Genomic DNA, 14,173 nt, shown 5'->3' on the forward strand with positions numbered 1-14,173 from the left:
ATCGCCTCGCTAAATTCACCGGACTCCATTTAAATAAAGAATCATTTCAGCTTGTATAGAGGCAGCAAATTTTCACATCTAACTGGGTGAATTAAGGATTTATTTCCACCAAACCAAAGTGGTGATTGTTGGAACAGTGGAAAGACAAATAACATCTTTTGTAAGTTTAATTTTGTTTCTGTTGACTCTGAGTGAAGGGTGTTTTACAATGATAAAATTAATGCTTATCTAAATGGAGTTTGCTGAGTGTAGTAATAGCAAATTTGCAGCTGTTTCTAATTCAACTAAAAGAATCTATCTCTGTGGGGATCCTTTCCTTTACATTTTTAAACCCTTAGAAAAACAATTGGAGCCTGTCAGTGGCAAAACAAGCACTTATAGTGGATGCACATTGACGGTGAACAAATACAGGGGCATCTCAAAAAACTGGAATATCATGGAAAAGTTCTTTTTTTTTCTTCTTAATTTATTTAAAAAAAAAAGAAATGTTCATATATTCTAGATTCATTACACAAAAAGTGAAATATTAAATTTTTTTTGTTTTAATTTTGATGATTACAACTTTCAGCTCATGAAAATCAAAAATCCAGTATCTCAAAATATTAGGATAATACTTAAGACCAATACAAAAAAAGGATTTATAATACAGCAATGTCGACCCTCTGAAAAGTATATTCAGCCCCTTCTGCATGAATTAGTGCAGCAATGCAGCATAGCATGGACGAGATCAGCCTGTGGCACTGTTGAGGTGTTATAGAAGCCCAGGTTGCTTTGATAGCAGCCTTCAGCTCATCTGCACTGTTGGGTCTGGTGTCTCATCTCATTTGAATTTAAAAATATTCTCCAATTAACTTTTATTAATTTTCTTTGCAGGCTCCAGGACAGAAGAGCATCTTTGTCTCCAAATTTCTTCTCCCTCTCCCAATAGAACATGCTGAGTGAGACCGGAGACATCAATAAACACTGAATGTGCAGGAAGCTCGAGCAGGAAACCAGACTGATCTTACATGGTGATGTTGGCTCGGAAAACTCTCCCATCCTGGATGTCAGATGACTTCATCTCAGGAAGTCGAACATCTGAATAACTTTTTCCAAGCTGTGGGTAATAATAAAAACAAACTGTAGAGCACAAAGCCGTGTTTTATTAGTCAAAGGTCAGAGTCTCTTGGCTCCCAAGATAGCACATCAGTATCACAGAGTAATACAGGAAACTGAGTGTTAGATATCAGGTCTGCTCCCTCTCAAGAGTTTAAAGACAGACTATCATTAACACACTCAGAGCCTCAAACTACGCAGTTACACCTCAGAATGCATCTTGGTGCCCCCCAACTGAGACCAGTACACCAACAAACTCACACACCTAATGTGCACTTTACAAAGATTCTTTTCTCGACAACTTCAGCATTAATATGATCATTCATAGAGCCGGATGTCATTTATACTGTTCTAAACTCTCTGTGTTTTACAGATATGAGATTCATATCAAAGTATTATTTCCTCTCTAAAGGCAGAGGCTCTTGTGAAATTCTTCTGGCAGCTCGGATTACATCTTCAGTGTTGACTTTATCTCCAAATTCAATCTCTCTGTGCTCAAGCAGTATGCCCTGTGGGAGAATAAAAACATGATGCATTATGCAGTTATAAGTGTTCCTGGTTCAGTCCTCTTTGACATGATTCGTAAGGCCACACATGCATTTGACTGTAGAGGTTTTACCTGCTGTCCTCGTCCGATGACAAAGACTCCACCGAGGATGAAGCCCTCTCCCAAAACGTTCCCCATGAAACCATTCCTAAAGGCCCTCAGGCCGTTCATCCACACCCCAACACGCAGGAACCCAAGCAGACCCATCTTCCGCTCACGGGGCCCATAAAAATGCTTCTGCAATCCAAGCACACAAATAGGAAGCCTTGAATTAATTCATGCAGAGCTAAACGGATTTTCCACAGATCCTGAATAACTCTTATTAAAAGGAAAAACCTCAGCATCAAGAGGGCACAACAGACCACACAAAACACTGATTCATGACAGAAAAAAAACTCCACCTTTTCATCCAAGAATATTTCCCCCTTGAAGTACGGTCTGAAGTTCTGGACCTCGGTGCCGACGTCCTCCTTCACCACCGCGTACAGAGGGACCCCGAGCTCATCCAGCTCAGGCTTCAGAGAGGACAGCTCTGCAGCCTCCTGCAGACAGTGAGCATATAAAACTGTCAGGTGAGCAGAAACAGTGTGTATGCAGTAAAAATACAAAGGCACCGCATGCACTAACTAGTAAAAGATTTAAAGCCAAACTCATGCTATGCAGCAAAGACTTTATTTAAACCCACAGCAGTTAAACTAAAGTGGAGATCCCAACGTTTCCAAAGATACCAAATTTGCCAAGATGACTTTTGGGTAAATGTTTATAAAACTATGTAGAAGACATGAATATTTTAATGTGATTGAGTTAAGGATTTGAATATGTCACTCTGTAAATGTACAATAGCTTCAAAGCAGAATATCTGACATACATTTAGGAATAAGAGGACTTTACTAGCTACTTAAGTAAAAAATAAAAAGGGTGTTGCGCACCCCCAGAAATCCTTCATAGTGGTAGCACACCAAAACCAAAAATTATTATTATTTTACGGTTAATATTACTTTTTATCTGATGTGCACAGACTAATACCAGCCCAGTTAACATTTTGAGTTCTACAACAATCCTCTTTTAATGTGTCATGTATCGACATGTTCTTCAAATAGGCTGGTTGTCCTTAAAAAGACAAATATACAGCTTTAATTTAAGGGAGTACACTGATTGTAAGGAACCAAACATTTACTGGGAACAAGCCTTCTCAACTTCAGCGGAAACCCGTGGGTACTTCGAGGCCATTTGCATTCAGATATCTTGTGGTGAGAGTTCAAGGGGACCTCTTTGAAAATGGCCATGCCGATTTTTCCCTCGCCAAAATTTAGCCTTAATTTGGAGTGTTATTTAACCCTCTTCCCAGCAAGCTATACTGATATGGTTGGTACCAATGGATGCCGTAGGTTGTCCAGTTTCACAAGTTATCACCACCTTTGCAGTAGCTTAAAAATGTGCATGCCACAGCCTCTTATAAACAGTATTGTTGGTCTCCAATTACTTTTAATTGTTTTGGAGGTCCTCTCTGCCTCATGGTGCGTTCGTTTTGTACTCGGAGGTCGGAAATTCCCAGTTCCCACTCGGAAGTTTAAACTGGAACGCACCCTGAGATCGGATTTCCAACACGGAAACTCAGAGCAACCGCATCAACCCCGACTTATGAATTCAAGATGGCTGCCGGTCACATACATACATTCAGTGAATGTAGAGTCTGTAGGCAAACCCCGGAGAGATCTTGCCTCTGGAAGAAGAGCGGAAGAGCCCTGGTTTCCGGTTGTAGGCTGTTTGTAGTCCACGTGATATTGACCAATCACGTTTGAGCCGGCTGCAGTTGTTGCCAGGTTAAACGGTCCATGCGGTGAACTAACGAGGCGGAACATAATTCTGCCAGAAGTCAGACGCCGAATACAGCCAATGGGTTCTGAGAATGACTCAGAGGTGACGCCACTTCCGACTTCCGATATCCGAGTACAAAACGAGCGCACAATCAGCCTTGGGGGCGCCACTATGAAGACAATGGGTGTTTCTCAAAGTCAAGGAAGGATCCTTAAATGGCTGAATATCAAGGATGCTACATCATCAAATCCCATCATCAAGTCTACCTGTTCTTTAAAGTATAATCAAGAGTCCTAAAAGTCATGTGACTCTGAAAATACTGGTTACGTTTGTTCAAATTATACAACATCATTAGAGAGTGACACAATTATCACAGTAATCTGAAACCCCCTCAGTCCCCAGAGGATTAATGATGCACACCTGGAGACTCATTAGTCTGCTCAAATGTATGTTTACAGAGTCTTTCCAATGAGGGATTTTTACCTTGCCTCTGTTGGACCCTTCCTTGGAAGGACCTGTCCTTCAAACAAAGGATCCTTGAATATGAGAGACATGCTTTGACTTGTTTCGTTTTAAAATCCGTACACTGACTACGTGCTTGTGCATTAATCACTCTGTGGCTCAGCACCCAAATATGATTCTGACATGCTTGTGACAGATGAACCTTTGAGGACCCTGAGGATATCTGGGGTCAGCCTACTGACCGTCCCAGGAGTCAGAACAAAACATGGTGAAGCAGCGTTTTGTCATCATGCAGCACAAAACTGGAATAACCTCCCAGATGACGTTGATGTTTTAAATAATCTTTTTATCTTTGCACCTCTTGTCTGCACTTTTGCTATTTTTAATTAACTTGAAATAATTGTACCTTCTTTCTTCACTCTTTTATTGCACTGTTTTAACTTTTATTGTTCTGTAAAGCACTTTGATTTACCCTGGTGTATGAAATGTGCCATACAAATAAAGCTGCCTTGCCTTGTTTCATAAAGACATTCAGCCACACAGTGATGAGCTGACATATTACCTCTCTGCACAAAAATCATCCAGGTCTCCGCACTGCCATGATGACAGCTCCAGACCTCTCCCACAGAGCTTTTGCTTTTATGATCCTTGTTTCTGGGTGAAGAAATGAAGTGACAGGGTTTAGGAGTTGAGCAACAGAATAAATGCAGAACACATTCCAGCAAAAACAAAAGCTCCTTTGAACACACCCATGCTTAGTTCACCACTGATAAAAGAAACTTACTCTCACAGAACTTCTTTGGTGGATGAAATACGTTGGGACTCACCTCCCTTCAGAGTCTGGAGTTCAGTCTCCTCCAAATGTTTGAGGGTTGCTTTCAGCGGTGGAGTGAGGAACATGTCGGTGAAATAGTTCATAACACCAGTGATGAGGCCGCCGACTGCAGCCGCAGCGTTGGTTATAAGTCCCAGTACCATTTCGCTTCTGTGTCTGTTTTGAGTCAGTGCATCTTGGTTTCAACATGCCCTCTCTGGCTGCAACGCGCGGTTATAAGCGCATTTAAATTCCATCTGAAGTTAACCCTCCCAGTGTTTCTCAGACCCAGCCTACTGTTGGACCGAGGCACTGGTCTGATGATTAAAGCAGCTGTGTTTGATCAGTGACGCCGTCATCGAGTCTGCGGCAGATACCGGAAAATTAAATGCTTAACAGCCATCATGCACAAGCGGTGACCCTTCTCCTGCAGTTCAAAGGTCACTGAAATCTGCACCGTCATGCGGCTAAAATATCACACATGGCTGCAGAAATGTGCACGCTTGCATAATAACAGCACAGTGTTACATTATTTCCAAAACCGGGGGGGAGGTTATTCAACTGTGTACAAGTGGCAGGAAATAAGTCACATGAACCATTACCACAGCCTGCACAGTTCCATCTCTTGCCTGCTCTGGTGGAGATTAATCATAAAGAAACACGTCACAGTTTAGGCACAGAAATACTGAAATAAACCAAATGCAAAAATAAAAATATTGGTGCGATTTATTAAATGTTTATTTTTGCATATTTGTATTTGCACATCAAACAACATGAAGATATGAAATTATCATGTGTGGCCTTCTCCTTCCTCTTCCTCCTGAAAAGCAGCACAACACTTATTAAGAATTAATTCACCAGTGAAAGTTAATATAAAGCCTCTAGGGCAATTTTATCTGGTCCTAAATATCATATTTTTTTTATTCTTGTACACAACTAATTCTCTATATGTTCTGCTCAGATTAAATGTGTTTTATTCAGTATAAATAAGATGTGGTTAGAATTAACATATCCATTTTCTGCACATTTTATTTGCAGTGTTGAATGAGGTTGAATTTATTATATGTCGGTTGTTTATGCGATATTAAACTTTTCCTGTGATGTGATTGGCTGTTGGGTGAAACCTCGCGAGAAGTGTGGGTCAACCTTAGGCTAGCAGCAGTTACAGAGACGCTAGCAGGAGAAAGAAAGAAATGTTGTAATAATAAGACATATCTCGGTGTTTATTCTGTTTGAACGTTACAGTGCTGTATAAACTATAATGTGTTAATACTTCAGACCAGTGAAAAGCTTTGAGTAGTTCAGTAAATATCGACGCAGTAGCTGAAATTGTGTGATTAGCTTCTTTAGCTAACTAACGTTAGCTTAGCTGCCCGGTAGAGACGTTTGAACTGCCCAGGTAGGCACAGGCTAAATCCTGGAAACTTCCTGTCGGTTGCTTGGAGGAGGTCCAACATTAGCCTCTGTGGCTTTAACTCTCCTGTTGTAAGTACACAACTTTTAATAAATTGATAAATTTTGTTAGGTATTACACTGTGGACATTTTCATTGCTTTTCTGTTGTTAGGACAACAGCTTTGTGTTTACTTAATGTCAGCTACTGCATTAAAGGTCCAGTGTGCAAGGTTAAACGTTGAGGGAATTTAGTGGAATCTAGCAGTGAGGATTGTGAATTACAACCAGCTGAAACCAGTTATCATTCCCACAGTGTTCATTGTTAAAGGGATAGTGCACCCAAAAATGAAAATTCAGCCATTATCTACTCACCCATATGCCGATGGAGGCTCAAGTGAAGTTATAGAGTCCTCACAACACTAGCGGAGATCCAAGGGGAGAGGGGGTAGCAACACAACTCCACCTAATGGAGGCTTACGGTGCCCCAGATTCAAATGTCCAAAAACACATAATTGAAACCACAAAATATCTCCGTACTGCTCGTCCATAGTGATCCAAGTGTCCTGAAGCCCCGACATAAAAAGTTGTTTGGAAAAACGCCATTTGAACTCTGTTTTTACCATCACTGTAGCCTATTTTTGGACGTTTGAATCTGGGGCGCCGTCAGCCTCCATTAGGTGGAGTTGTGTTGCTACCCCCCTCCCCCTTCATCTCCACAAGTGTTGTGAGGACTCTAAAACTTCACCTGAGCCTCCATCGGCATATGGGTGAGAAGATAATGGGTGAATTTTTATTTTTGGGTGCACTATTCCTTTAAGTCACAAAAATAAGGGATGGAGTAGTTAATAGACTCACATTTTAAACTACAATCTAAAAGAAAACAGGAATAAGGGTGTAACTTAACTAAACTAGGGAATTAAGTTTATGAATTTAGGGTGCCACCTATTGGAAATGGTATAGAAAGTGCTACAAATAAAAATGCCAACTATATGAAATGTGTGTACATTTATTTGGGATTTTTTCACAGTTATATAGTATAAATTATTTCAGTATAACTTGTTGTCTGGTTAACCCACAAGTTCTGCCTTGTCCTGGACGTCCTCCGTGTCAGGAGAGTTTTCAGGCTCCTCTTGTAAAGTCACGAGCATCTCACTCGACACTGTCCCCTCTGCTGTTACGTCACTGTCAGCTGGAGCCGAGCCATCAGTGGTCTCACTTGTGCGTTGCCCGTCCGCCTCCTGGGATGAGGTGATGAGAACAGCGCTGGTTAAACATTAAACAAATTTGCTTTTGTATCACTTGATTCTATCACAGTCTGGCTGTCTGTCCACTGCTGCTCGAAAAATCACACTCTCAATCTCAACACTGCTGCCTCCTTCTGGATATGTTTTCCTTTTTTGTGTGTCAGAATTTTTCAAGGGATAAGAAATATTCTTTAGAAATTAGCCACCTTGTCCTGGTTCTGAAGAGGCAGAGAACCAGATTTCTGTGGCTCCTGCTTAGTTTCTTCAGTAGAAAATGTCTCCTCTGGTTTCAGACCTTCACCCCGTGGTGCCGACTCCAACTTACCAGTTTCATCTTCATCAACCTGCTGGTGAAATGGTGTGATGCAAACAGTTAGTAGATCTGTCTTTTGTCAGCCTGACCTCTGTCTGTATCCTCTTCACCTGAACACCTGTGTACATGCAGCATCTTCTTACTCTCCTCAACTCTTCTGTCGTCATCTGGCCTATCTTCAGCTGACTTTGCCTCACATCGTCTCTACATCATCTTCCCTTGCTCTTTATCCTGCATCTCTAGCATCCTCCATCTGTATACATGGCAACTTAAGACCTCATGCACATAACCTGTATTTAATCACCTTGTCTGTGTCTTGAAGATCAGGGGAACGAGGGCTTTGTTTGTCTTGTTGCTCTTCAGTTTTGTCTGTCTGTAAGTTGTCAGGATCTTGACTGGGAGTCGAGTGGAACGGTTCAGTCTGCTCAGTCTCAGCTGTGTCAGCTTCATCAACCACCTGCAGAGCAGTTGTGAGACAGAATAATGTAAATTTAGCACCACAGTTAAAAGTAAGCAGATGTTTTGCCATCTGCTCTCACAGTGTTTAACATTAGCTACTTTTTCATTTGTTGTGTATCATGGTACTAAAATGGTATTGATGTAATTTGGCCACGAAAAGTGTCTCATCACCTTCTCATCTCGGTCAGCGTCTTTCTCTTCTATTTGATTTGTGTTTGCCGTTTTCTCTTCTACATGATTATCACTGGGCTCCATCTCTGTTTTCTCTTCTACTTGACTGCTTGTCTGCTCAGCCTCCATTTTGTTTTCTTCCTGATCGGTCCTCAGCTCAGCTTCTGTTTTCTCCATGTCTTGATCGCTCCTTGGCTCAGCCTCTGTTTTCTCTACGTCTTGATTGATCCTCGGCTCAGCCTCTGTTTTCTCTACGTCTTGATTGATCCTCGGCTCAGCCTCTGTTTTCTCCACTTCTTGATCACTCCTCAGCTCAACCTCTGTTTTCTCCACCTCTTGATCAGTCCTCGGCTCAGCCTCTGTTTTCTCCACCTCTTGATCAGTCCTCGGCTCAGCCTCTGTTTTCTCCACTTCTTGATCGCTCCTCAGCTCAGCCTCTGTTTTCTCCACCTCTTGATCCGTCCTCGGCTCAGCCTCTGTTTTCTCCACTTCTTGATCCGTCCTCGACTCAGCCTCTGTTTTCTCCACCTCTTGATCCGTCCTCGGCTCAGCCTCTGTTTTCTCCACTTCTTGATCCGTCCTCAGCTCAGCCTCTGTTTTCTCCACTTCTTGATCCGTCCTCGGCTCAGCCTCTGTTTTCTCCACTTCTTGAATGCTCCTCATCTCAGCCTCTGTTTTCTCCACTTCTTGATCGGTCCTCAACTCAGCCTCCGTTTTCTCTTCTTGATCTCCCCTCAGCTCAGCCTCTGTTTTCTCTTCTTTTTGATCGGTCCTCAGCTCCACTTCGTCTTTTCCAACAGGCCTATCTGTAGTCTCCTCCTTGACCTCAGTGCTGACGACCTCGGAGAGAGAAGAGGTGCTGGCCTCCAAAGGTTTTCTCTCGGTGGACTCTGGACTGGTTACATTCTCTGTGACCTTCACCTGGCAGACACACCATGTCCTTTAAACCATTGTGAAATCATCTGATGACTTAATCCACACCACACAAGGAGAGTCACTCGCAGAATGTTTTTGAAGGATCAAAGAACTGCGCCCCACCACCAAAAAAGCTCAGCAACCAAAAACCAAACCAAAGAACTGACTGCAAAGGATGAAGGAGGCACCACCACCAGAAGCACACAGATTTGAGATCTACTTTTTTATCACCTCCGGTTCAGCGACACTTTCCTGAGCTTCAGTTTGGTGTTCGTCTGTGTCGTGCTGCTTTTCTTTATCAGGGGTGTTTGGTTTCTCCTCTGTCTCTGGTTTGTTGTCGTCAGCAGCCCCTGGTGTGGCTGACACGGGTGCAGCATCCTTCTCAGAGATCTGCTGATGTGGTGATGTTGATATGCTCTTGAAGGATTTTGCTCAAAATGTCATGTTAAGTGTTGGAACATATGTAAGTAGAATACATCACAGAGATTACTTTTCTCTCTAGCTCTGGCTCTTTGCTTAAAATTAACTTCACAAAAATAGGGCTGCACGATACGCAAAAAAAAATTACTGTGATTATTTTTGACAAATATTGTATTCGCAATATGAGTTGCAATTTTAGTATGAATTTTAATTTGTTGAATTTCATTTTAACAGAAATAAAGAAATAATGCTAGTTTGATCAATATTGGAAAATTATCAAACGTGACTTATTAACAAAACAAAGGCGACCTCTGGCAGAACAAGAAAACTATCAGAAGGAGGTTTCAGAAGTACAAAGGTAAATGTAGTTTCAGTAACATTAACTCTTTGTAATCAGGCTCAAAGTTAAAACATTGACTTTGTCACACAACCTACTTTTTTAGACTCTTCCAAGGCCTCACTGATCTTTCGCTCCTCCTCTCTCAGCTTCTCCTGGTGCGACGCCTCTTCTCTGGCTTTCGCCTGCTCCTGCTGCAGGAGCGCCAAATTGGCCTTTTTCTGCAAATAAAAAAGTTGTGCAAACAAAGAGGCCTGTGGTTCAGAAAAGAGACCATACCACACCTTTTTAGCATTCTTGATACCTGTAGTTTTACAAACACCTTTAAGCCTTGTTAAGAGTTTGACCCACTGACCTTTCATTTATCATGAGCCATAGACCTCCAGACATGCAGGGCTCTGTTAGTTTGTGAATGTAAGCTAAAGGTAAAAGGTGACTGGGTGTTTGTTGTCACAGCCCCTATGAGCTTTATAGCGCTCAGCCTGGGGAGCTTAGACTGTCTAAGTCTGTGTCACCCTTTGCTGCAGCTCTTCAAAGCTATTTGAAGATCAGGGCTTTGAGGCAGTAGTAGAGGAAGTAGCTTTAGCATTGGCAGGTTTATAGCTAGCAGCACTTCATTCATAAGATAACTTATGATTAGGGAAATTATTTTTCTATCCTGTAGCTAGTGGGACAAGAAGTATTCAGGTCCTTTACTTGAGTAAAAGTTGCAATACTGCAGTATAATGTAAACGTAGATATTTACAAGTAAAAGTGTTGCATTCAAACTTGTCTGAAGTGAAAATATATTTGTATTATCAAGAAAATTAGCCTGAGAGGATGCAGAGTTGTCTTGTGCTCTATTATTAATCTAAAATATTGATTATAGTGGCTGTGATTTACTGAAATACCTTTGCAGGCAGAATTACCCGTTAGTATACCAATATGTTTAATGGACCAGTACTATAGATTTTAATAATGAACCTAAAGTCAGCATTTTAATGTTGGAGCTAACAGAGGTAGAGCTAATTTTATGTACATGATATGATAACCAACTTTTATATCATGTTATACCTTGAAACCAGTATATCCTTGCAACCTTAATTGTGCATCATTTTATTTCCAACAAGTCTTATCTGTTGTATTATTATTGTTTTTATCTTTTAAATTTTTTCTTGTATTATTTCGACTACCTGACTTTTTTAGCCTCATTACAGTCCTGGAATGTTTTAATCCCAGTTCAACATTGTAACTGTGTTTTGGAAAGTGCTGTATTAATAAAGTTTAGCATCATATTTCGTATTGTTGGTATATGTATTTAGTGTTTTAATCTGCTCCAATCATTTGCTTTCAAATGTAGTGGAGTAAAGGTAGCAGAAAATAAGTACTCAAAGAAAGTACAAGTATCTTAGACTTGTACTCAAGTACAGTGCCTGGTGTACTTTGTTACTATTAATTTGTATGTTATCATATGTATAACTATAGTGCCACACAGACCTTTGAAATGTACCAAGTTAAAAGTAAAGTAAAAGTACAATATTTGTCCCAGAAAATGTGGAGTAGAAATATTAGCAGAGAATTTGAAATACTTAAAGTGAAAGTACCTCATCAGTGCACTCAAGTAGAGTACTTGAGTAGATTTGAGTCTTGCAGCACACTGCAGCATATACAGACTTTATTGTGTAATGTGTCCCCCTGCTGACAGAAAGCAGAACAGCAGCTTACCTCTGTCTCGTACTTAACGTTTGAGTTGTACTTGTAGAGCCAGTGGGCGAGATACAGGATGGGGTTCACAGGACGCTGCTCGGCCACCTCAGCGAGTCCGTCTGCCAGACACTTCCCCAGATGTCTCTTTATATACTCAGAGTCCATGTTACTACCTGCGTGAATAAGCGAAACACTGCTTAAATTTACTTTATGAATGATAAACTGATAACACTAAACAGTGCGCCGATTTCAAGGCAGGAACTGACCTCGTCAGTTAGCGTCGGTTAACAAAATGTTACCCAGAAAACTAAAGTTAACTTCCTGTTTGCCGTTAATATTCAGCTGTACAGTACAAATTTGTATTTTTTACTGTGTATTCTGTCTATCGTACGTTGAATGTAACAACCCGTTTCCCAATTTAGCAACCAGAGAAGCGTAGCTTAACTATAACGGCAAAACAAACCTTTTTCACGGAGCGTCCGGATGTAGCTGTTGTGTCTCCATGGTAACGGTGTCACGCTATTATTGCCCCCTCAATCTTTAATACTGGTTCCTACTGTTATTTGGCAAGCTAAATGTAACCACTAATTTAACTAATTTAGCTACCAAACAAAAGGTGAGGACATCACCAAATTAAACCTTAACGGGGCGTCCGGGTGTAGCGGTGATGTCTTCATGGCAACGGTGTCACGCTATTAATGTCCCCCTCAATCTCTATAAAGTGGTTCCTGCTGTTATGTCGCATGTTAAAGATGTAAATACCAATTTAATCAAGTTAGCAACCAAACAAATGCGAGGACGTCACCGAAACACACCGTTTCCATGGCAACGGTGTCACGCCATTAATGCTTCCCTCAATACTTTGAAAGTGGTTCCTACTTTCAGTGATAGGACTGCGACTACTACTACTATTGTATCACGACTATGATCACCAATGATAATATTAAACACAACAGTTGCAGTTAGACTTGTCTGGTAATCTTACATTGACTAGTTTAACTCAACTTTATTGATCATCCACAGGGAATTGAGGTGTTACTAACCTATATACACAGAATGCAATTTGCATGTGAATACATAGCCTATATATTTATGTATATAATATAATCCAAACAGAATTAAGCACAAGTGATATTTAAAAAAAACAAAAAAACATGCAAAAATAGCACTCAGACGGAAAACTGAGTTTATTTTTCAGTTAATAAAAAGCAGATTTGGAGACATTATTATGTGGAGTAAAAGTTAGATCTGAACTGTAATTAATCAGATTAAATCAAACTTTATTTACAAAGCACCTTTCATTCAGTCATGCAGCCCAAAGTTCTTCACAGAGCAGGAGTCAAACAGCACAGAGGAAGTAACAAGTGAACAGCTAGACAATACAACAATAAAAGATAAAGTATTTTAAATAAATAACATTTTAAAGAACAAATTAATTTAAAAAAAAGTAGAAAGTGCCAAAGGTGAGACTTAAAAACAGGGGCAAAAAAAGACGAGGCACCATTACGTAAAAGCCAAGCGAAAAAGATAAGTCTTAAGGTTTCTTTTAAACATGTCCACTGAGGTGGAGTTTCTCAGATGTTGAGATAGACTGTTCCATAGACCTGGGCCGCAGTGGATCCCCATGAGCATGCCAGCAGTCGAGGATCTAATGGGACCTATGAGGTACATATCTAAAAAGCATGTCTGAGAGAGAGGCTGGTGCCAGGTCATTTGATATAATAATCCTTAACTTTGTCACAGCTCTCAGAGAAGAGAAGAGACTAAATGCATTTATGTTTTAGGCTGTAGAAGGACTTGGTTCTTAATATTACTGAATAGAAAACAAATTTCAGGCAGTTACTGTATTTTTTTTGAAAGTGAAATATGTCTACTTATTATAGCTGTTTTATTTTTTGATAATGTGACCATTCTGATTGCATGAACACATTGAACAGATGTCCCAGAATTTACCTTTCCAGGCCACCACATGCACTGTATATTTACCTTTACAGCACAGCATAAATTTATGTCCACTGTATCAGAAGCAGCACTTTATTCAAATAAACACAAGAAGTTTGTGCTCTAGAAAAGGATCAGCACTCAGTGAATAACCTCCTAAGCCCTATGATAAGCTATTATGGTGAGGCTTACCTATACAGACCAATGAGCAGTGATAACTAACATGTCTTTGGGGTCATCACGTGGGAACCTCCTTTCACCAGTGTTTCGCCTGTTTGGTCCCACGACACCTCCAGGAGGCTAGACAGTGATCTCTGGCGTCCCAGAGACACTCCCCTAATGCCAGCTCTCACTGCTCCCCACACCAACCCAACAAAATCTAACAAATCAGTCAGATGATTTGCAGGCAGAGTTAAACCAATGTTACCAAGGCCATTTCCAGCACTATAGTAACCCAGACTGAGACTTGCATGAGTAGACTATGGAACATTTTTCTTCTTATCTGTTTATTATATTTGATAGCAACAAAGCTTAAGCCAAACTTCTTCAATATTTAA

General features: G+C 40.7%; 1 protein-coding gene and 1 pseudogene across 2 annotated transcripts; both read right to left on the bottom strand.

The window, feature by feature from the left end:
* Positions 1 to 1,120: 1,120 nt before the first annotated feature.
* LOC117246909 (peroxiredoxin-like 2A) lies at positions 1,121 to 5,029 on the bottom strand (annotated as a pseudogene). Its single transcript, XR_013488397.1, has 5 exons — positions 4,750 to 5,029; positions 4,485 to 4,576; positions 2,044 to 2,184; positions 1,715 to 1,879; positions 1,121 to 1,604 (listed from the first exon to the last, which is right to left on the bottom strand). The product of XR_013488397.1 is annotated as a peroxiredoxin-like 2A (transcript).
* Positions 5,030 to 5,453: 424 nt separating this feature from the next.
* On the bottom strand, positions 5,454 to 12,114 carry LOC117247001 (uncharacterized). The gene is made up of 9 exons (XM_078163692.1): positions 11,942 to 12,114; positions 11,694 to 11,848; positions 10,088 to 10,210; positions 9,464 to 9,649; positions 8,318 to 9,238; positions 7,992 to 8,144; positions 7,581 to 7,721; positions 7,207 to 7,368; positions 5,454 to 5,556 (listed from the first exon to the last, which is right to left on the bottom strand). Exons 2-9 carry the CDS (start codon positions 11,838 to 11,840, stop codon positions 5,527 to 5,529), a joined length of 1,863 nt encoding a protein of 620 aa, XP_078019818.1. The 5' UTR covers positions 11,841 to 11,848; positions 11,942 to 12,114; the 3' UTR covers positions 5,454 to 5,526.
* Between the last annotated feature and the right edge of the window lie 2,059 nt (positions 12,115 to 14,173).

This window comes from Epinephelus lanceolatus, chromosome 21, assembly GCF_041903045.1.
Source record: "Epinephelus lanceolatus isolate andai-2023 chromosome 21, ASM4190304v1, whole genome shotgun sequence".
Taxonomy (NCBI): domain Eukaryota; kingdom Metazoa; phylum Chordata; class Actinopteri; order Perciformes; family Serranidae; genus Epinephelus; species Epinephelus lanceolatus.

Bases quoted from the DNA above. Each gene is read 5' to 3' on its own strand.
- LOC117247001 (XM_078163692.1), bottom strand. From the start codon at position 11,840: ATGGACTCTGAGTATATAAAGAGACATCTGGGGAAGTGTCTGGCAGAC. The intron at 7,722-7,991 runs GTGATTAAATAC...CCATTTCACCAG, and splicing joins ATCTTCAAGACACAGACAAG to CAGGTTGATGAAGATGAAAC. The intron at 5,557-7,206 runs GTGGGTTAACCA...GCTGCTTTTCAG, and splicing joins TCCAGGACAAGGCAGAACTT to GAGGAAGAGGAAGGAGAAGG.